Source organism: Oncorhynchus mykiss, chromosome 14 (assembly GCF_013265735.2).
Source record: "Oncorhynchus mykiss isolate Arlee chromosome 14, USDA_OmykA_1.1, whole genome shotgun sequence".
Taxonomy (NCBI): domain Eukaryota; kingdom Metazoa; phylum Chordata; class Actinopteri; order Salmoniformes; family Salmonidae; genus Oncorhynchus; species Oncorhynchus mykiss.
The window spans coordinates 20,316,675-20,337,622 of record NC_048578.1 but is presented as its reverse complement, the minus strand read 5'-3'; the positions used below and the strand labels follow the sequence as shown (position 1 = coordinate 20,337,622).

The window sequence follows — 20,948 nt, the reverse complement described above, 5'->3', positions numbered from 1 at the left end:
AAAGACTGAAGAGCTTTTGCGATTTTGTTGGCCAGGAGTACCATAACATTTTAGGACACAGCAATGTTCGCTGGCTGTCCATGCTCCCTGCTCTAGAAAGAGTGCTGAAAATGTATGTGCCATTGAAATCCATTTTTATTTCTGAATACAAATGCCCTGTTGTCCTGCGAACAATGTTCAAAGATCCACTGACTGAACTTTGGCTGGCCTTTGTCCATGGAAACTTGACCGTATTCAGTGACACGATCAAGATGCTTGAAGGCCAGGACCGCTGTGCTGTGGAGTCCTCTGCAATCCTGAGAAACGTTGAGGCAAAATTGACTGCAAGACCTGATGACAACTTAATTTCAGTTTTGGTTTGAGGACTTCTGAGAGAGCTAGAGGATAATGGAGCCATGTCTAAAGAGAGCTTTCTCAAAACATCCCAATCATTCTTCACTACGGCTGGGAACTACTTGCAAGCATGGGGAAAGCACACAGATAATCTAAAAGATTTACATTGTCTCCTTTTAAAAAGGCAACCTCAGCGTGAAGAGGTCCTGAAGGCAGCAGGCACACTGCAGGAAAAATCCCCCAATGTGACCATCAATGAGGATGCATTGTTTGACGAGGTTACTGGCCTGCAAGAGTTCCTAAAGGGGGGATCGCTTGAAGAATGGAAAACATCTGAGACACCGCTTAGTCAGAGATGGAGCACGGTGGTTACCGACTTCAAAGAGAACGACATCCCACACAACCTGGCTAGATTAGCGTCTGTTGTCATGTGCTTACCTGGAAGTAATGCACCAGTCGAGAGAGTGTTCTCCCAAATGAATAATCTATGGACAGCAGCAAGAAATATGTTCACTGTTCCTACCATCAAGGCCATGCTTATTGTGAAGACAAACTTCAACCTCCCCTGCCAGGAGTTCATGGAGAAGCTGGCCAAAGACAGAGCAATCCTGAAGAAGATACATTCTTCTGAGAAATATACAGATTAGGTTGGTATCAGTATACAATGTAGGCACCAACCTCATCGTCTTATTTCTTTATTATGTTGTTAAGTATTTCACATATACTATTGTCTGTTTTCTCAATTTTGCTAATGTTCTCTTCTGCTCTTATTCTACCCAGACTACCAGGACCACTGTTCAGATCTGACAGTTCTGTATTGTCTGTAGTGTTTCTGTAATATAGTTGTTTTCTCTATCACAGTGGGCCTGTTAGACTAAATACATGAAACCGGAATTGTCTCCCTTTTTATTTCATAGATAATAACATTGGATATTTTAATGATATATTGACTGCCGAGCTGGAAATGTCCCCAGTTTTCATTTCAGAAATCTGGTCACCTTACATTAGTGGCTAAGACGATTTAGCTTAACTTGCTAAGAAAATACAAACTAGCTGTTTGCAGATGTAAGAAACACAAACTAATAGTGTAATTATAGAACACTTGTGGAATTATATTAAGATCAAAGTGGAAACAACATCGTTGTCATCAACATTACTGCATTTGCTGCATTGACCATGCAGACTGAACGAAAGTGTCTTGTGGTCAAGCAACAACAAATGCGCTCCTTGAGTGACAGGGGGTGGAACTAAGTCTGTGTGGAAAGCAGCATGGAGAGAGAGAGAGCGGAGAGGGATGACTAAAGTAGCAGAGTAAACTATAAAAATGGACGTTACACACAGCGTTTCACATTTAACAAACCAAACATTAAAATACCGTTATAGAAGGTAAAGTAAAAACCCAAAACGGTCTGTGCATAAATACCAGTATATAGTAAAATACGGTATACCGCCCAGCCCTACTATTGACCAGTGAGAAACAACCAAAGTGGGTCAAAGACAGAATGAATTAGGTTTACATTCACAGTGGAAACGCAATAAATAAATTGCGGCGGAGAATGGCCCCCATTTTGCCTTGAGGAGAAAAGGGAGGTTTCACGCATGACACACTCACCAATGCAGAGGATGTTGAAGCAAAAGCCGTGGTTGACAGACTTGTTGACCAGCTGGTCAGGCATGCTGTCGAAACCGACATGGCCGGCGAGAGGGACGGCGCGAGCACCTTCTCCCTAAAGACAAGAGAATGATTTTGAGATTAGGAACACTGAGTAAAGATGTGTAATTAATCATTAACACCAGGTATAATCACAGATACATATGAAACAGGGGTGGTACGGATTAGGCTATCGTAATTTAGGTTAACATAAGGCTGATCATAATAACATTCTTATTTCACCTCAGTTTACACATTTCATGTAGAACATGACTACACAGCAATATGACATGTCAAACATTCCCTCCCACAACTACTGCTGGTGTAAATTCTAAATTCAAACTGTTGAAGTGTTAACCACAGCTACAATCTATGGTTTAAGCTACAATTTCGGTATTTTTGCCAGACTAGTTTCACACATTCCATTGTATTCTAGCAAGATAACGCATGTCAGCTCAATTCTCAGGTTAAGAAACTCCCTCTGCAACTGGACTTCCTGACGGGCTGCCCCCAAGTTGTAAGAGTAGGCAAAAACACGTCTGCCACGCTGATCCTTAACACTGGGGCCCCTCAGGGGTGTATGCTTAGTACCCTCCTGTCCTCCCTGTTCACCCACGACTGAATGGCCAAACACGACTCCAACACCATCATTAAGTTTGCTGACCGACAACAATGAGACGGCCTATAGGGAGGAGGTCAGAGGGTAGTGCGTACGGCTCAGTACATTACTGGAGCCAAACTTCCTGCCATCCAGGACCTATATAATAGGCGGTGTCAGAGGAAAGCCCATAAAATGTCAGTCACCCAAGTTAAAGACTGTTTTCTCTGCTACCGCACTGCAAGCGGTACTGGAGCGCCAAGTCTAGGGCCAAAAGGCTCCTCAACAACTTCCACCCACAAGCCATTAAACTGCTGAACAATTAATAAAATCGCCACTGGACTCTTTACATTGACCCCCCCCACCCGCTCCCTTTTGTACACTACTGCTACTCATTGTTTATTATCTATGCATAGTCACTTCACCCTTACCTACATGTACAAATTACTTCAACTAACCTGTACCCCCGCACACTCACTCGGTACCGGTACACCCTGTATATAGCCTTATTATTCTTATTGTGTCAATTTTTTACTTTAGTCTATTTGGTAAATATTTTCTTAACTCTTCTTGAACTGCACTGTTGGTTAAGGGCTTGTAAGTAAGCGTTTCACGGTAAGATCTACACTTGTTTGTTTTGGCGCATGTGACAAATAAAGTTTGATTTATCTGTGCTCTAGTTGTAATACACTTCCTGTTTCCTGTATGCTGACATATTTGCTTAAAGCACAGCCTACTGTTGAAATCACAATGTCCATATATGGCAGGTAAAACATCACATTTTGAGGGGTACTGTAGAACAAGGGCATTGTTATGTGAGAGTAACACATGTATTATATCAGATGACCCAACTTGATACAGGAGGACATGGATCCTACGAATCCAATAGGAAATGTTGTAGGCCTTACCCCAAATCCATAAGGGCCTAATATGGATGTGTGTGTGTGTGTCTGTGAGAGAGAGAGTAGAAAGCTAGCATCATCAGACATCCTGTTTCGAGAACTGCACAGGGTGGTGGTGTCGGTAGTAAAACAAGGAATTTAGATGACATGGAACTGACATGTGTGCCATCAATAGTGAATCAACTGAAACACTGTAACGCCACCACTAAAATGACTAAATGTAACAAAAATGTGCTTTTAAAATATTTTGAGGCAGACAGCAAAATCCGCTCAGCTAAAAGGGGAGGTTGAAAATAGTTACACAGACTTGGGTAAACAGTTGTCAATTATTTGGATAGTTCGAATTGGTTATATAAGCTGAAAGGCTATTGGTTAAACAGACAGTATTTCTTGGTTAAACAGACAGTATTTCTTGACTCAACACACTCCTCAGCTGGCCTACATGTGCAGCATTCCCAAACCCAAGGCCTACTTGGGGTCACAATGACATAAGGCGTGTTGTTGACTTCCATTTTTTGAGACATTTGGGTTGAATTAATTGCACAAAAAAGCGTTGATGTAGGTGAACATAACCGGAAAACCTATTTAGTTTAGCCTACCAATCTTTCACCCAGTGATTTTTCAAGCTGACACATTCTGAAATTAAGTAAATCCCTTTTGATGAATCCACATTATTAGCCTCATTATTATTTAGTTGTATATCAATAATATGAATCATCCCCAAGCGGTTCCCCTATATGATTCGTTATGCACACCAGACAACGCCCAGCGAAGTAACGGGACTGAGGACCAGAAACAATGTGGTAGTCTACTAACATAATCGAACTCACGAGAGACGGCGGATATGCATGCAAGTTGCAATGTCCAGAAATAAATACAGTCATGATATCAAATCAATAATACCATATCAATGTTATGTATAAATAGTTTTAACTGCGAAATGGAGAAAGGATGAAGATACTGGATCGCAACGATAACCAAGTAAGGGAACGCACGCGGGCAATAGCCTAAATCAGACAATTGAATGTTCGCGATCATTTTTTCCCCCATAAACCATGCGGTTTCGTAATGAGCGATATTTATCTAGATACATTGTATCAATGCGATATTAACGTTGTAATAAAGAGGTAATTTGATATGGAGCTAGCTTGTAAAAACAGTACAACAACCATGGGGAGATGGGCTTTCCACCTACATGTATCTATGCTGTTTGAGTTAAATTCACCCATTACTCAAATGTATTAATTTTAGCAAGTTACATCGGTGCCCTAGCCAAAAGAGCAGGAAAAGCATCCTTAATTATAGTACTCACCGCTTGCCTAGCTATTTCAGTGGCCGCCATGGTTATTGTTTGGGATGAAGACCCTTATGCAGGAAGCTGCATACGACAAGAGTTGGCTTCATACACGAGAGAATGTACCACTTTTCCGCAGATATTTATATAAACAAAATAAAATATCCAAAATGGTAAGAGCATTAATTAAAATATAAACTTTTGAAAACGGGTGGTAGCATATCATTATACACCATGTTAAGCTGATGAAATAACGTTTGCATAACCAATTAATTACATACATAACATACACCTTAATTATATGGTATACCCCTATTTTTATTGGAACCTTCTGAGTAGGCTGGACCGGCTGGACCAGTAAGATGCCATGAAATGCTCATCTTTTTGCTGAAATGGTAAAATACGTGTGCCATTTTTATCAAAGCCAATAGCCTTTCCATCAAATTATAAGCTTTAGAGTACGATTTATCAAGAGGGAAACAAATAAAAGAGAGAGGGAATTTTATATCAGTGCAAATATTTTACATAAGTGATAACATCAAGCTGTTTTAAAAAGTGAACAATTGATTTATGATATTACAGAGCAAGTTTAATATCAGAACTAAAAAACACATTAAACACACTGTCTGCAGTAGAGGTGAATGACAATCACTAGTGTCATGGAAGTGTCATTGTTACAATGCAAGTTTGGTGTTTGGTAGTTAACTGTTATCCTTGCTATTCGGGGTCCTTGGGACGTTCCAACTCAGACTTGAGTGAGGGTTATGGTTATTAGGGTATGGATGTCCCAAGGGTCCCGTAATGCACTAACCGTGCGACTGGCTCCCCCGTGCGCACGTAAACCAATGCAATGGGATGAAAAGGAAGCCGCGAAGACGTTTCTGCTTATACAAATCAAAACAAACGGACAAGCCCATGATACCGGACACGAATACGATAAAATGCACTCATATGACCACTAGCCACCAAACGGCAAGTCCTTGACACGGTATAATTTAGCACATTATAAGCAAGGTAACTGGCGCTTAAGTTTTGCATAACAAAAGTATGCATGACTGTAGCTAACTAGCTCTAGCCAACGTTAGCATGCCACCAACTAGCAGAGTTTCTCACGATGCAATGTAGCAAATCGATGCAATGTAGTTAAATCGTGAAGTTAAGAAACTGCTAGCCACCAACCAAACCAAAGGTTTTATGAACATACTTGGACCCTGTCTTCACAAATGTTGCTCTCGGGGTTTGTTTTCTGGGTTGTCACAAAACTCAAGCGTATTTTGATACCCTGGTAGTTGATAATACTGTAACGACCCTGGGTTTATAAGCGCGGAAATCGACTCTGCCGCACGAGCATGCTTTTGCGGCACAGTCGATAGCGCGCCGGACCTCGGGCTCGAAGGTCGAGGGTACGTGACCTGCTCCCTGCTGTTTCATTACATTGGTGTCAGAAGTGGGCGGACCTTGCATCCACGACAGTGCGTGTGCTTGTCCGGTGAGCGCGTAAGACGTAGAGCAGCAAGCTAGCGCGAGGACGCGCTCTTTGAAAAGGACGACCCTGGGTTTATAACGGTGGAAATCGAGTCTGCCGCACGAGCATGCTTTTACGGCACAGTCGATAGCGCGCCGGACCTCGGGCTCGAGGGTTCGAGACCTGCTCCCTGTTGTTTCATTACAATACATAGCCTAGGTAATTGTCTGAGATAGCTAGGTAACAATATTTTACTAATTAGCTACTACTTTACCCAAACAGGAAATGGCTTCAATAATCTTCGCAGAGAGAGAAAATGCCACCCTACATACAGCTGTGCTAAAGACGCGCCAGCGGTTGATATCTGCTGCAGGTAGTCTGCCCTATACCTACTCACAATTGTCAATCATTGACCTGTTTGTCTACCTTACTCGAGTTCTCTGCGATGCTTCATAACCTACATTGGTTGAGTTAATTCCAATGAGAACTCGCATGCACTACCATCCTCTTGAAGACTCTGCTGACAGGAAAAAAGTTGCATGTTCCTTTAGTCTGGTCGTAAGGCTTTGGGGGTAGTGAACAAGATCACCTCAACTCCAGCTGTAAATGGACAAAATAAACTCCTTGAGACACAGGTCAGAAACTCAATTTCACAAATCATGTTAGCCAGGTGATGTGCTTATATCTGTGTAGTGATCATAATGTTCTCATTATGAGTCATCTTGTGCTGGCAGGACTGGTATATCTTCCACAAATGCCATGTTTGCCTGAAGAGGACTTCGAAGTGCTCGAGACATACACACGCTTGTCTCCATTGAAGAACCTGCATAGGATTTGGGGTTCAATTCCATTGTGAGATTGTCAGTATATTGTCAGTCATATTTCAATTTCTCTCCTTTTTTTCTGACAATTGCACTACGGAATTGGGTGCCTTCCTTGAAACTAGCAACGAGCTGACCATTGACCTGCCCCCAGAGATGAATGTATGAGTCTATAGCTTTGTACAGTTGAAAACTTAATCTGTATAATTGTTTTTTTTTTATGAATAAAGTTTTAGCCTGAATAGTTTTCTAGTGAGTTTAATTTTATTTTTGTCACATTGGCTGCCAGAAATCTAGGACACTTGCAATATGATCATGCTGAAAGGATCCCTTGGTAGTCTCATGTCAGTGTTGCCTATACCTAATCAAGGCTAATCCTTTAGGATATGTGTGAGCAGTGCTGTCAGTGATTCCTTGCCTGGTCCAAGACCTGTCTGTGCTGCTGTCTTGTCAACTCCTATGGTAATTGTAATGCCCCAATGGCCATAGGAGTTGGCATGACTGCAGAAACATCTGGGGCCAGGAGACCTGATTCCAGAGACAGCATGAAAATACAAGCTAGATAATGTAATTGCATGTACTCTCTACCTGCATGTAGGCTACATGGTATAGTCCACACCTAACAGTAACTCCTTATCTCTGTGTATTAATAAGTGATGAATTGGGAGTGAGTCAACATGGTGACTGGCTGTATTTTTTTTCTAAGTTTTACTTCCCTCCCTTTGAGAAGTCCACTAGTGGTCACGTGTGCTTTTGGTTGTAGTGCTGTTGGTTTAATCACGAATTAGAATTGAACTTTGTCAGTTACTGTTGAGGCTAGGGGAGAGAGGAGAGAATAGGAAGTTAAAATTATTTAACATTTTTTTGGAGGGCGAACTTCAACTTTAAATTAGTTACAGAGAGCCTATCGGTGTAGAGGGGTGGTTGCTGTTGACAAAATAGGTTTAAGCTTGAATCGCTGGTTAAAGAGAAAGTTAAAATGACTCGCGCTAAGAGGATATACGTAAATGCTTCTTGGCACCAAGTCGACTGACTACAGGTGAGCGGAACTGTTATTTATGACCTATCCAATATAAAGAAAAACAACATTTTTTACTTTGTTTACATGTGAGTCTACAAGAGATGTCACTAAACTGTCTGCTTATCACGATGTAGCCAATGTCTACAAGCCTGTGTAATTGGGCTACTGAAAACAGGAAAGGAAAGGTCTAATTTGGTTTTTAAACGAGCAATGAAGGATTATAAAAAAAAAAAAAACATGTTTAAGTTTCACAAAATTGTAGGCTTATATGCTATAACTTTATTGGGGAGAAGTACGTCTACACTACCATTTTCTTATTTTCAAAGACCGAATAGAATTAAACGTTTTAGCCTATAACATGTATTTGTTTACTAAATAATAAAATACAACATGAGTGGCCTATAGGCTAATAAACATTTTGTTGTTTTTTCAGAGACAAGTATTGAAGGTCCAATGCGCAATGGAGACAAGCATTTCCTTGTTTAATGCTATCCAAAATACTTATCTAAATTGAGGAAACGAGAAAAGGCAACTAAGTCAGGCAACATGTATAACGGCACCAGCATCAGAGAGCCGACAGACAACTCGGTGACACATTTCCAACCCCTGCAAGACGGAGGCGCATTGGAGTCTGGATCTGAACAAACTAATAATGGGCAAGATTCCCATGTCAAGCAATCTGGACAGGCCAACGTCTTGGACCGTTTGTCTAGAGCTGGTGTACGGGCATTCCCTGCCAGTGTCACTACTTATGCTTCGGCACGCAGATCAAGACTGCAGAGACAGCCAGTGGTGTGTGACACCAACAATAGCTCATCAGAGAGAGGCTCGCTCACACCCGCCATGCGTAAAATATATTTGAAGGACTTATTTTTGAACTCGTCCGGTGGATTTGCAAGTGTTCGATCTTCGACAGGTTCCGGTGCGTCTTCAAGGGAGATTGGTGAGGAGGTGGTGGAAGGTTGGGCTCTGTGCCCCATGGAGCATGCATGGATGTTGTCTGTTGTAGATGGAAACTATGAAACCATCGTGGACTTTCTTTCCGAAGATTCTAGTCTACTAACCAGGAAAGATTTTGTCAGTGGGTTTACAGTGCTACACTGGTTAGCCAAAAGTGGCCAGGATGAGACACTAATACAATTGCTAAGGCATGCTGAAAATGAGGGGATTCCAGTCAACGTGAATTTGAAGGGCAGTGGGGGGCTCACCCCACTCCACGTAGCAGCTATGCACAGTCGATACATGGTAATTAAAATTCTAGTCGGTGCGTTCGGTGCCAATATCGATGCCATGGATTACAATGGAAGGAAAGCTTGGCAATATCTGAAGGGCAACGCTCCTGAGGAGATGAAGGAGCTTCTTGGCACTTGGGATGATGAGCACCGTAGCGTGGGTCAGCAGAACACTAACAACAGTGCCACACTAGTGCCCAAGTCAGAATTGAGTGATGAGGAGAGAGACGATCCAGTCTACTTTGATCGGACTCGAAGGAATGGCAGCTGGCGCGGCTCATTTAAAAAGTTGTTGGCTCCATTCTTGTCATTTGTGAACAAAAATTAAAGGTCAGATGGCCACATGTTTTCCCACGCGAAACCAAGCGTTTTCATCACGACTCATTGAGCATCGTTTGTAAAGACATTTACGCACCCCAAGGCTTGGCGAAAAAAAGATTATGGGTTGCAGTGGAACAGTTTTACGTTCATCTTCAGAATGTTCTGTATTCAACAATATTGACATTAAATACACTTCTATTTGAAGGCATTCGCGCGTGCTCTTGTTTTCTAAGAGTTGTCAACACTAATTTTGACACTTCCTGCAAATTGTGTAAGCATAGGTATAGCAATTGCTACAGAACCAGATACATGTTATATTCTCAAATACAGCCTATCATTCTAAAAATTGTAAAGTAACAATTCTGCTTAGGATTTTATGGTCATTATAAAAACGAAAACTAGTCTTCGCTTCAATTACACACTGGTTTATTTGGATTGAACATTTTAGACTTGCGCCCATGTAAACCCGTTCCTAAATAAACTTTCAATAGTAATGTTTCTGTTTAAGTCCGAATCACTGATCAATGCATAAGCCTCATTTAAGTGTAGTGCATTTGTAGGTTTTTTAGTGGACAAACATCATTGCGCCGGCAGAAAGGGCACCATTCTCCCCCTGGTGGCTAAAAGTAGAATAATCTTACCATTCCATATTTCACATTTTGGTTTGAGCAAACAATTCTGAAGTGACAGGGTCACTAGCCCGTTATTTAGTAAACTTATCATATGCCCTGTGACCCTAGAGTGTAATGCCTTTATCAGATGTAGAGCTTTGCACTAATGCCCACGCTACAAAAATAGGTAACACCAATGAAACATGGCTGGCAAATATTGGGTAAGCGACATTAACTGGAAGCTTTCTACATTTTCATACAAGCATTTCCTGAGTGAAGGATGTATTGCAGTTTCCCCAAACTCAGTCCCGAGGACCCTCGATGGAGCACAATTTTTTTTTTTGTCCCAACTAATCATGAAGCTTTGAGTCAGCAGTTTGGTGCTATGACAAAACTATATGTGCACCCCTTGGGGTCTGCAGGACAGTTTGGGAAACACTGATTTATTGAGTTTTGAAAACACTCACATGGCACAACCAAATCTAATTTATCACAAATCTTTAATTGTCAAACACAAGCATAACCAGAGTATCTGTACAAAAAGACCACTGTTCCAGATAGTATGGCTTCCCCTCCAGATCAGGGCCCAGCAGGTAGAAGATGCTGGAGATCTGAAGACCTGTGCATTTACAAGCCCAACTTGGTCCTCCTCCAGTGTCTCCTCTTGGAGTTGTACCTGGAACATTGAAACAAGGAATGAGTTGGACTGATAAAAGAACTACCAAGCAGTCTCCATGGTGGCGTTAGTAAAAAATAATATATATATATATATATATATATATTTTTTTGAATCATTAACGTTCCTTGGTATTAAGACAGGTTGTACTTAGGCTTGTTAACACTAGCTTGTTTCTATATGTTTCTATACAATAACTTGGCAGACATCCAATGAGTCATTTCCATATGCCCAAAAGCAAGGAAATGAGGTTGAGGTAGGCCAATAGATTACATCCACAATGGGGATGTCAGCCACAATATGATTGAAAGACGTTCAACCTTACTAATGGATAAGAACCACATTACTTCAGTAGACAGCTATGATACTTCTCCATTGCTCTACTGAAAGAGAATACGTCACAGGTGCTGTGAACTCCAAAGTGGATGGCACATTTAATCATTAACTACTTTTTGGTTAAGGGCTTGTAAGTAGGAATTTCACTGTAAGATCTACACCTTTTGTATTTGGCACGTGACAAATACAATTTGATATAGATTAGATTACTCTCAGCAGGATTAATGACACCACTCCCACTGAATGGAAGCACTGCAATTGCAGACTTGCTTTAGACCGACATATCGTGCATTCAGCACCAGTTACACCGTACAGAGGGAGGCTAGGCAGCATACCTGATCTTGTTGCCAGTCTTCATTCTGATCCACTGTGGAATTGGCCTGTTCTGCTTCTGCTTCTTGGCGAGAAAGCGTTTGATCCTGAAAGTCTTGTGGGACGACTGAAATGAAGAGATGAGCCATGTTATCTAGCTAAACCTGCATTTATTTAATCACGTGCCAGGCGTAACTGACGTGTTTTTCTTGCTAAGCCTGCTAGCTAGCTTAGTGTTTTGCACTTATGTTACCGGTAGACGAGTGTAAGTAGAAACGTCACAATTTTGACATTACATTTATGAAAATATTTTTAGTGTGACAACTGTTACTGTAGGCAGCTCTGCTTACATAACATGTCATTTTTCAGTAGAAACCGTCTTGGTTTACACAATACTAAAATGTACTTTTCTAAGGACTGAATACTACTATCGGAGACAATATAAAGGCTTTCGGTGTGGCCGTAAAAAAACACTTTCCGAACGATATGAACAAGTACGCATTTCACTTAACTGGACAAGGATGTTATAAGATTTCAACTTACCATTTCGTGTACAGTCCTTACACCACAATGGCGGAGGCCGAAGAGAAAGAAGGAGGGGAAGCGGTGGTGATGTATGCAATCCGAACCAATCAGAGTGGAGAAAACTCTTGCGCTACGCGCCCACAGCGCCATCACGAGGATCCCTTCCGCATTGCATCTTGATGTCTGTGTACCACTTGTAAAAAGTTCGAGTTATGTTTTTTCTTTCTTGAAACTATTTACAGTACATACCAATATGGAGTAATGAATAAATCCCATACACAATTTAGAACAAAACATTATTTATTGCGGTCATTTGTCATTGTTTAGCAAGGCTACATCAATTATGAAAGAAACACAAAATGTTTATTCCAATTAGAATTTTGTTAACCATACAGTAGCATTGTTTACGTATGAAGATGCATATATGTATGACGGGGAAGGCCACAAGTTAAGGTTAATAGTCACCCATTGGGGTTCCATGTAGTCTCAAATCAAGGCATAGCTCAGTTTAATATGTTCAATTAAATGGCTATTTCATTCTCCCGAATCGGTGAAATAACATAACTTAATATTGTATTATTGTTTTGTTACCTGTAGACTATTTCTGTTGCTTATTTAAAAAACTAGATATCAGTCTTGTATACGTGTTTGGTTTTGTCCCCATGACACTGTAGACGCGGATGCCTATTTCACTCCCTCAATATCCCCAGAATGAATCTAACATACCTTAAATTAATAACAGATTTTCAGAGTTTTTGCCGAGGATGTTTTAGTTGCGCGATTTTACATCTAAGGTGTTTGGTAGTATTTCTCAAGTTTAAAAAACTAACAAAATCCACAAGGTGTTGTCTTACGTAAACAACGTCGGCGGTGCTGGGCAGGTCTGATTCACTGTCGATGCTATTGGATAAAGCGCAATCACTGCAGCTGTTCACCCCATGCTAGTGGGCAAATGGTCATCGTCAAATCAAAACACAAACCTTAATTTAACCGTTGTGACGCACGGATGTTCCAAATTCCGTTATAGACGAGACTGACTTTATGACCAAATGTATCCAATTTACACTTTGTCCATTTTGACACTAGAATAACAGTTTGACTCATATCGATGCCACATTGGCCATCTTCAAAGGGATTTGTTGCTTTTTAAAGGCAGTCGCTCCTTAAATGTACAGAGTATAAACCTAAAATATGCCTAAAAGTTAACAAAATAGATTTTAATAGATGCAACAGGATATCTTTAAATCAGTAATCTCCTATACTGTTCCGAAAGTAGAGAATGTTCTATTTTATGTGATAAAAAGAGAATACACAACCAATCAGGGTGAAAGCCTATTCAATATAAGAACCGTGCTTTGCAACTGTGTAGCACAGACTGTGTACCAATACTGTAGTAAGGTCACTTAAAATTCATGTGGTCCTAGAAAGCTTTGGCTTTGTCTCGTTGTACCCTATAATCAAACTCTCACAAACATTAAAAGGAAGTGCTAATTTTCCCTTGATTTTCTTCAGAAACAAAACTAAGAGGGGCACATTCAGGCACTGAGGGGGGCACCATGGTCACATCCCTGCCTCTGGTTGTGAGTGGGAGGATGGGATGTGGCTCTGCAAGATTATCATTGTAGGCGCCTCTCTGGCACCAGTTTGCTTGGCTCAGAGCAAATCTCTCCCCCTCTCCTCACTCGTTTTATCATTCTTTATTTGTGGTCATTTTTTTATCATTCATCTCCCTTCTCTTGGGATCGCTTGCTCTCACTCTCTGACTTTCTCTCCCCAGCATGAGATTCTCCTCCTCCACCACCTCGAGCTCCTCGGTTCCTAGCACCTGGCTGGTAAAGCTGAATGGCAGGCCGATCCTGATGCACAAGGGAACAACATGACTATGGTTAAGAGACAACAAAAAAATTGACAAAAGTATTCAGGAATGTGATCGGGAGAAAATGTTATAAATATAATAAAAAGTATCCCGATTACCCCAAGTCAAAACATCAGGACAGAATTGATTGATACAGAAAAATTTATATTTGACTACTTTCCAAAAAAGACTGAAGTCTTCTCTTCTCACCTTGTTTCTTAAACGATCTCTTTTAGCTTTCTCCTCCCTCAGGGTTTCTTCTGACTTTTTAGGCTTATCGGTATGGCTTGAAGTATGGCTTACAGAGTCTCCTGCATTCTCGCCCTTTCTCTTTTCCCAGACACGATCTCCTTTCTCCTTTTTCCCTTCGTCCTCTCGCTTTCTGTACGAGTTCTCTCCGTCGTGCCGTTCCCTTCTCCTTCGTCGATCCTCATCCTGTCGTCTGATGCGCTCCTTCTCTTTCTGCCGCCGTTCCCTCTCCCTGTCTCGTTCGCGATCCCTGTATCTTTCTATGTCTCGCTCTCTGAAGTCTTTGTGTCCATCTCTATGTCCCTCTTTGTGTCCATCTTCTTCAGCTCTGTGAAAGACAAACACATTAACATGAATACAATATAAGCCTTAAGGATCGTACCCTTTTTTTCAATTTTTGCCTAAAATGAAATACATTTGGCTAACGGCCTGTAGCTTCGGACCTGAAGCAAGGATATGCATATTTTTGATTCCATTTGAAAGGAAACACTGAAGTTTGTGGAAATGTGAAATTAATGTAGGAGAATAACACATTAGATCTGGTAAAAGATCATTCAAACATGCGTTTTCTTTGTACCATCTTTCAAATGCAAGAGAAAGGCCATAATGTATTATTCCAGCCCAGGCGAAATTTCAATTTTGGCCACTAGATGGCAGCAGTGTATGTGAAAAGCTTTAGACTGATCCAATGAACCATTTGATATCTGTTCAAAATGTTTTATCATGACTGCCAAAATGTGCCTAAAAGGTTAACTAATACATTTAAGTTCATAATTGTGCACTCTTCTCAAACAATAGCATGGTATTCTTTCACTGTAATAGCTACTGTAAATTGGACAGTGCCTTTAGCTTAAATTCTTGTTTATCTTTCTGCCCATATCAGATATGTCTATGTCCTGGAAATGTATTTTGTTACCTACAACCTCATGCTAATCACATTAGCTCAACCGTTGTGCGGTGTGGGGGGGGACCTATCCTGTAGAGGTTTTAAAGACCTGTAACATCTGTAAAATAAAAATGGCAGTGACAACTTACTTCCGTGATCCCCTATCCTCCCTGCTTTCATGGTTTTGGCGCTTCTTCATATCAGAACCCCCTGGAGCTCTGTCGTCTTTCATCTTGTCCTTCTCAGGTTTCTTTGACTTCTCTTTAGGCTTTTCCACATCCACGTCATCTCCCCGGTCTGGTTTTCTCAGGAGCTGAACAGAGACAAACGCATTACCAACATGAAAAAAACAGTCTGTGTTATTCTGCTACAATCGCTTTGGGATCCCCTGTATCATCACGCAGTTGAGTAGTTTGAAAGGATTCCTCTTTTCCTTACCTTGATTTTTGGCTCCTCCTTTGCCTGGTCTTTATCTTTCTCTGCAGTTTTGTCCCCTTTCTTAAACTTCTCGGCTTCTTTGCGCTTCCTCCTGTCCTCCTCCCTCCACTTCCGACGTTCCTCATCCCGCTGGCGCTTCCGTTCTAGCTCTCGTCTCCTCCTCTCCTCTTTCTTTTCCTCACGGATTCTCTGACCATCAGCAGTCAACGCCACATGAATAGTCTGTCCAGCCTCATATACTATGCAAGAGAAGCACAGCTAAAATACATAGATTCCAAACTGGCTATACATACCTGTTTGTTCTTCAAGAAGTCCAAGAGGGGAGTCGTTTTCTTAGCTAAAGGCGGAGAAAATAAGCAAAATCCTCCATTACTGAAATACCCCTTTGGCAGACTAATTCATCTCACATTAACACTCATCTAGCGTGTTTCAACTGACTTGGGTTTCAACCAAATGGAACCAGAAAATGTTTATCGCCATGTTTACATACCCACTAGTTCCTTTGTTTTAGCCTCTATTTCCTCCAGTAGAGTCTCTGGAGTGGATGTAAACTTTTCATCATCACCATTATAAATCTCCAGGAATTTCTTGTAGTCAGCATCTAATGAACAAACAGTGTCTCAGTGGGACATTACAGCTAGAGGATCTACACTGAACAAAAATATTAAAACGCAACAATTTCAAAGATTTGAATTGAGTTACAGTTCATAAGGAAATCAGTGAATTGAAATAAATCCATTAGGCCATAATCTATGATTTTCACATGACTGGGAATACAGATACGCATCTGTTGGTCACAGATACCTTTAAAAAAAATGGTAGGGGTGTAGATCAGAAAACCAGTCAGTATCTGGTGTGACCACCATTTGCCTCATGCTGCATGACACATCTCTTTTGCATAGAGTTGATCAGGCTGATTGTGGCCTGTGGAATGTTGTACCACTCGTCAATGGCTGTGCGAAGTTGCTGGATATTGTCAGGAACTGGAACACACTGTTGTACACGTCGATCCATAGCATCCCAAAAATGCTCAATGGGTGACATTGAGGATTCTCCTATGAAATCACTCTTCTCAAACGTGCCATTGAAGGTGAGAATTTGTCCACTGCGGATGGTTACGATGCCGAGCTGCAGTCAGTTAAGGACCCTGGTGAGGATGACGAGCACACAGATGAGCTTCCCTGAGACAGTTTGACAACTTGTGCAGAAATTCTTCAGTTGTGCAAACACAGTTTCATCATCTATCCGGGTGGCTGGTCTCAGACGATCTCGCAGATGAAGAAACCGGATGTGAAGGTCATGCATGGGCTGGCGTGGTTAGCTTCTTGATATGCTACACATCAGGTGGATCGATTATCTTGGCAAAGGAGAAATGCTCAGTAATGGGGATGTAAACAAATGTGTGCACAAAATATGAGCGAAATACATTTTGTGCGTGTACGGAACATTTCTGGGATCTTTTATTTCAGCCCATAAAAACATGGGAACAACACCTTACATATATATTTTTGTTCAGTGCATTTGAAAAGTATTTAGACCCTTTGACTTTTTCCACATTTTGTTACGTTACAGCCTTAGTCTAAAATTTATGACATACATTTTTTCCTCACCAATCTACACACAATACCCCGTAATGACACACCAAAAACATGTCTAGAAATTTTATCAAATTAATATAAAACAGAAATCACATTTACATAAGTATTCAGAACCTTTACTCAGTACTTTGTTGAAGCACCTTTGGCAGCGGCTTTGCACATCTGTATTTGGGGAGTTGCTCCCATTCTTCTCTGCAGATCCTCTCAAGCTCTAAGGTTGAACAGCTATTTTCAGGTCTCTCCAGAGATGTTCCATCTGGTTCAAGTCCAGGTTCTGGCTGGGTCACTCAAGGACTTGTCCCGAAGCCTGCATTGTCTTCGCTGTGTGCTTAGGGTCGTTGTGTTGGAAGGTGAACCTTCGCCCCATTCTGAGATCCTGAGCAGGTTTTCATCAAGGATCTCTCTGTACTTTGCTCCATTCATCTTTCTCTGCACCCAAAAAACATCCCCACAGCATGATGCTGCCACCACCATAGGGATGGTGCCAGGTTTCCTCCAGACATGATGCTTGGCATTTAGGCCAAAGAGTACAATCTTGGTTTCATCAGACCAGAGAATCTTGTTTCCTCATGGTCAGAGTCCTTTAGGTGCCTTTTGGCAAACTCCAAGCAGGCTGTCATGTGCCTTTTACTGGCTTCTGTCTGGCCACTCCACCATAAAGGCCTGATTGGTGGAGTGCTGCCTAGACGGAAGAACCTTCCAGAAGGACAACCATCGCCACAGAGGAACTCTAGAGCTCTGTCAGAGTAACCATTGGGTTTTTGGTCACCTCCCTGACCAAGGCCCTTCTCCTACGATTGCTCTAGGAAGAGTCTTGATGGTTCCAAATTTCTTCCATTTAAGAATGATGGAGGCCACTGTGTTCTTGGGGACCTTCAATTTTGTAGGAATTTTTGTACCCTTCCCCAGATCTGTGCCTCGACACAATCTTGTCTCTGAGCTCTACAGATAAATCCTTTAACCTCATGGCTTGGTTTTTGATCTGACATGCACTTCCAACTGTGGGACATTATGTAGACAGGTATGTTCCTTTCTAAATCATGTCCAATCAATTGAATTTACCACAGGTGGACTCCAATCAAGTTGTTAAAACATCAAGGATGATCAATGGAAACAGGATGCACCTGAGCTCAAGTTCAAGTCTCATAGCAAAGGGTCTGAATACTTATGTATATAAGGTATTTGCAAACATTACTAAAAACCTGCTTTCGCTTTGTCATTATGGGTATGGTGTGTTGTTGATTATATATTTTTTTATTTTAACACATTTTAGAATAAGGCTGTAACATAACAAAATGTGCCAAAAGTCAAGGGGTCTGTATCCAAATGCATTGTACATGGTGTGCAATTGCAACCAATCATATAATGACTAATGTAACATTTTCACCTTCGTCGATTGTTCCACTTTTGGCATCCTTTTTCTTACTCCTTTTTTTGGCAATCTTTTGAAAAGGAGCAAATTCAACAATGGCTGGATACTCCTGCCCTGTTGAAAACAAAGGGGCAACACTAATACACAATTCACTCAGAAGTTGATGCAATGTAGGCTTATATTGTGTGGTTCTTATTAGATGTCAATCTTTTTTTTTTTACCCCCTTTTCTCCCCAATTTCGTGGTATCCAATTGGTAGTTAGTCTTGTCCCATCGCTGCAACTCCCGTACAGACTCGGGAGAGTCGAAGGTCGAGAGCCGCGCGTCCACCGAAACACAACCCAGCAGAGCCGCACTGCTTCTTGACACAATGCCCGCTTAACCCAGAAGCCAGCCGCACCAATGTGTTGTATGGCAACACTGTGCACCTGGCGACAGTGTCAGCGTGCATTGCGCCCGGGCCGCCACAGGAGTCGCTAGTGCGCGATGGGACAAGAACCTCCACCTCCCCTAACCCAGACGATGCTGGGCCCCATGGGTCTCCCGGTCGTGGCCGGCTGCGACAGAGCCTGGACTGGAACCAGGATCTCTAGTGGCACAGCTGGCACTGCGATGCAGTACCTTAGAACACAGCGCCACTCGGGAGGCCTTAACCGTCAATCTTTTAATGAACTGAAATGAATCACACCTCTATTATCAATGAACACATATCCATCAAACCGGTCTCTGAAAAGGACAATATCTTCCTGATTCTTGAAGTTGATGTATGCTCTGGCGAAGACGTGGGGGTACATGCTGTACAGGAGAAAAGCTAAGTAAGTAACCAGGGTACCAAATATGTGATTCTGACAGACAATGGTAATCAACAACAGACTATATGCACCTGCTGTCATTGGAGAAAAATTCGAGGTAGTCCACTTCTGGAAGTGGCTGCAATTGATCCTCCAGTTCCTCCTTGGTTATGCTAGGAGGCAGACGTCGGATAATGATCTGTCGAAAAACAAGACACTCAAATGTTAACCAACTTATCAATTGAATATCCGAGCCCTCAAAGCCAGATGGTTAAAAGTATTAGTTAAGTTAAGACTCACTAGCTAAATACACTGAACAAAAATATAAAACGCAACACGTAAAGTGTTGGTATCATGTTTCATGAGCTGAAAAAGATCCCAGAAATGGTCCATACACACAAAAAAAACATTTCTCTCAAAGTTTGCACACACATTTATTTACATCCCTTTAAGTGAGCATTTCTGCTTTGACAAAATAATCCATCAACCTGACAGGTGTGGCATATCAAGAAACTGACTAAATAGCATGATCATTACACAGGTGCACCTTGTGCTGGGGACAAAAGGCCACTAAAATGTGCAGATGTCACAACACCACAGATTTCTCAAATTGAGGGAGCATGCAATTGGCATGCGACTGCAGGAATGTCCACCAGAGCTTTTGACAGATAAATTAATATTACATTATCTACCATAAGCTTCCTCCAAAGTTGTTTTAGAGAATTTGGCATTTATGTCCAACCAGCCTCACAACCGCAGACCACGTGTATGGCGTTGTGTGGGCAATCGGTTTCATGTCAACGTTGTTAATAGTGCCCCATAATGGCGGTGGGGTTATGGTATGGGCAGGCATAAGCTACGGACAACAAACACAATTGCATTTTATTGATGGCAATCTTAATGCACAAAATACCGTTGGGAGATCGAGGCCCATAAGGTATGTGTCCAACAAATACATATCTATATTCCCAGTCATGTGCAATCCATTAGGGCCTAATGAATTAATTTAACTTGACCGATTTCCTCATATGAACTGTAACTCAGGAAAATCAATTACATTGTTGCGTTTCTTTTTTTTAGTATAACTTAAATGTATCTCTTCAATATGCAACATTCAAAAGCTAGCTAACGTTAACCAAGTTCAATTATAAAAGGTTAATCACGCCTGCTCTACTAGCTAGCTAGCTTGCCAGCAATACAGGAGTAGCTAGCCTAGTGAAATCCATGTAGCTAGCTAACGTTAGCTATTTGGCTTAGCTAGCTAATGTTGTTAGCTGGCGTACCTTCGTCATTGCTTCTTTCTTCTCCGGCTTTGGCTTCTCCGTTTTTTCAGTATCTTCGCATTTTATCTCCATCATTTTCTCAATCGGACGAGTGTTTTCCTTGTCCTCTTTCATCGTTATGCCATAAACCTGTTGCAATCAACAGCCCTGTATCAACTTTTTTTACTTGCTTGTTTGCTAACGATTGTTGATTGGCTTTTCGGAGACCAAAGATTATGGATATACGGACGAGATACATCTCTCTACGCCCTAACAATTGGAGCCGTTGTCCACAAAGCTGCACGACGGGCTATCTAACTCCCGCCTATCCTTTCTTTGGATTGGTGGATAGAGCTCATTATTGTAATCATGCTTTAATATTTGACGAGGGTTGTTGAC

The 20,948-nt window shown here is 41.5% G+C and overlaps 4 protein-coding genes and 1 non-coding gene across 12 annotated transcripts in view; 1 reads left to right on the top strand and 4 right to left on the bottom strand.

The window, feature by feature from the left end:
* LOC110488975 (septin-6) overlaps nucleotides 1-4,826 on the bottom strand; it is a 42,060-nt gene extending 37,234 nt beyond the window's left edge. For all 7 annotated transcript variants that reach the window (XR_005035954.1, XR_002468504.2, XM_021561483.2 and 4 more), the window contains exons 1-2: nucleotides 4,797-4,826; nucleotides 1,946-2,060 (exon numbers count right to left, since the gene is read on the bottom strand). Coding sequence is in view for 5 of the 7 variants with exons in the window: in XM_021561483.2 (XP_021417158.1) it covers nucleotides 1,946-2,060; nucleotides 4,797-4,826 (145 nt within the window). In the remaining 2 variants the exon portion in view is untranslated. The remainder of the gene's footprint in view (nucleotides 1-1,945; nucleotides 2,061-4,796) is intronic.
* Nucleotides 4,827-6,250: 1,424 nt separating this feature from the next.
* sowahd (sosondowah ankyrin repeat domain family d) lies at nucleotides 6,251-10,897 on the top strand. Of its 2 annotated transcripts, none has more exons than XM_036943135.1 (2): nucleotides 6,251-6,616; nucleotides 8,519-10,897. In XM_036943135.1, the coding sequence occupies exon 2, from the start codon at nucleotides 8,632-8,634 to the stop codon at nucleotides 9,643-9,645; it is 1,014 nt and encodes a 337-aa protein (XP_036799030.1). In that variant the 5' UTR covers nucleotides 6,251-6,616; nucleotides 8,519-8,631; the 3' UTR covers nucleotides 9,646-10,897. The 2 variants fall into 2 exon arrangements, with proteins under 2 accessions (XP_036799030.1, XP_021417151.1); XM_021561476.2 differs by lacking the exon at nucleotides 6,251-6,616 and adding an exon at nucleotides 7,543-8,103.
* LOC110488974 (60S ribosomal protein L39) lies at nucleotides 10,731-12,286 on the bottom strand. The gene is made up of 3 exons (XM_021561479.1): nucleotides 12,117-12,286; nucleotides 11,597-11,700; nucleotides 10,731-10,925 (listed from the first exon to the last, which is right to left on the bottom strand). Exons 1-3 carry the CDS (start codon nucleotides 12,246-12,248, stop codon nucleotides 10,877-10,879), a joined length of 285 nt encoding a protein of 94 aa, XP_021417154.1. The 5' UTR covers nucleotides 12,249-12,286; the 3' UTR covers nucleotides 10,731-10,876.
* LOC118938779 lies at nucleotides 11,406-11,534 on the bottom strand. Its single transcript, XR_005036036.1, has one exon. It is a non-coding gene; the product is annotated as a small nucleolar RNA SNORA69 (small nucleolar RNA).
* Nucleotides 12,287-12,380: 94 nt separating the features above from the next.
* upf3b (UPF3B regulator of nonsense mediated mRNA decay) lies at nucleotides 12,381-20,883 on the bottom strand. The gene is made up of 10 exons (XM_021561475.2): nucleotides 20,571-20,883; nucleotides 19,380-19,486; nucleotides 19,185-19,291; nucleotides 18,512-18,610; nucleotides 16,017-16,127; nucleotides 15,820-15,863; nucleotides 15,527-15,715; nucleotides 15,238-15,401; nucleotides 14,164-14,530; nucleotides 12,381-13,954 (listed from the first exon to the last, which is right to left on the bottom strand). The coding sequence occupies exons 1-10, from the start codon at nucleotides 20,682-20,684 to the stop codon at nucleotides 13,817-13,819; spliced, it is 1,440 nt and encodes a 479-aa protein (XP_021417150.1). The 5' UTR covers nucleotides 20,685-20,883; the 3' UTR covers nucleotides 12,381-13,816.
* Nucleotides 20,884-20,948: the final 65 nt, after the last annotated feature.

Bases quoted from the DNA above. Each gene is read 5' to 3' on its own strand.
- sowahd (XM_036943135.1), top strand. From the start codon at position 8,632: ATGTATAACGGCACCAGCATCAGAGAGCCGACAGACAACTCGGTGACA.
- LOC110488974 (XM_021561479.1), bottom strand. From the start codon at position 12,248: ATGGCGCTGTGGGCGCGTAGCGCAAGAGTTTTCTCCACTCTGATTGGT. The intron at 11,701-12,116 runs GTAAGTTGAAAT...TCTTCATTTCAG, and splicing joins TAAGGACTGTACACGAAATG to TCGTCCCACAAGACTTTCAG. The intron at 10,926-11,596 runs GTATGCTGCCTA...TCAATGTTCCAG, and splicing joins AAGACTGGCAACAAGATCAG to GTACAACTCCAAGAGGAGAC.
- upf3b (XM_021561475.2), bottom strand. From the start codon at position 20,684: ATGAAAGAGGACAAGGAAAACACTCGTCCGATTGAGAAAATGATGGAG. The intron at 19,487-20,570 runs GTACGCCAGCTA...GTTTTTCGACAG, and splicing joins AGAAAGAAGCAATGACGAAG to ATCATTATCCGACGTCTGCC. The intron at 15,716-15,819 runs GTATGTATAGCC...GCTGATGGTCAG, and splicing joins ACTTCTTGAAGAACAAACAG to AGAATCCGTGAGGAAAAGAA.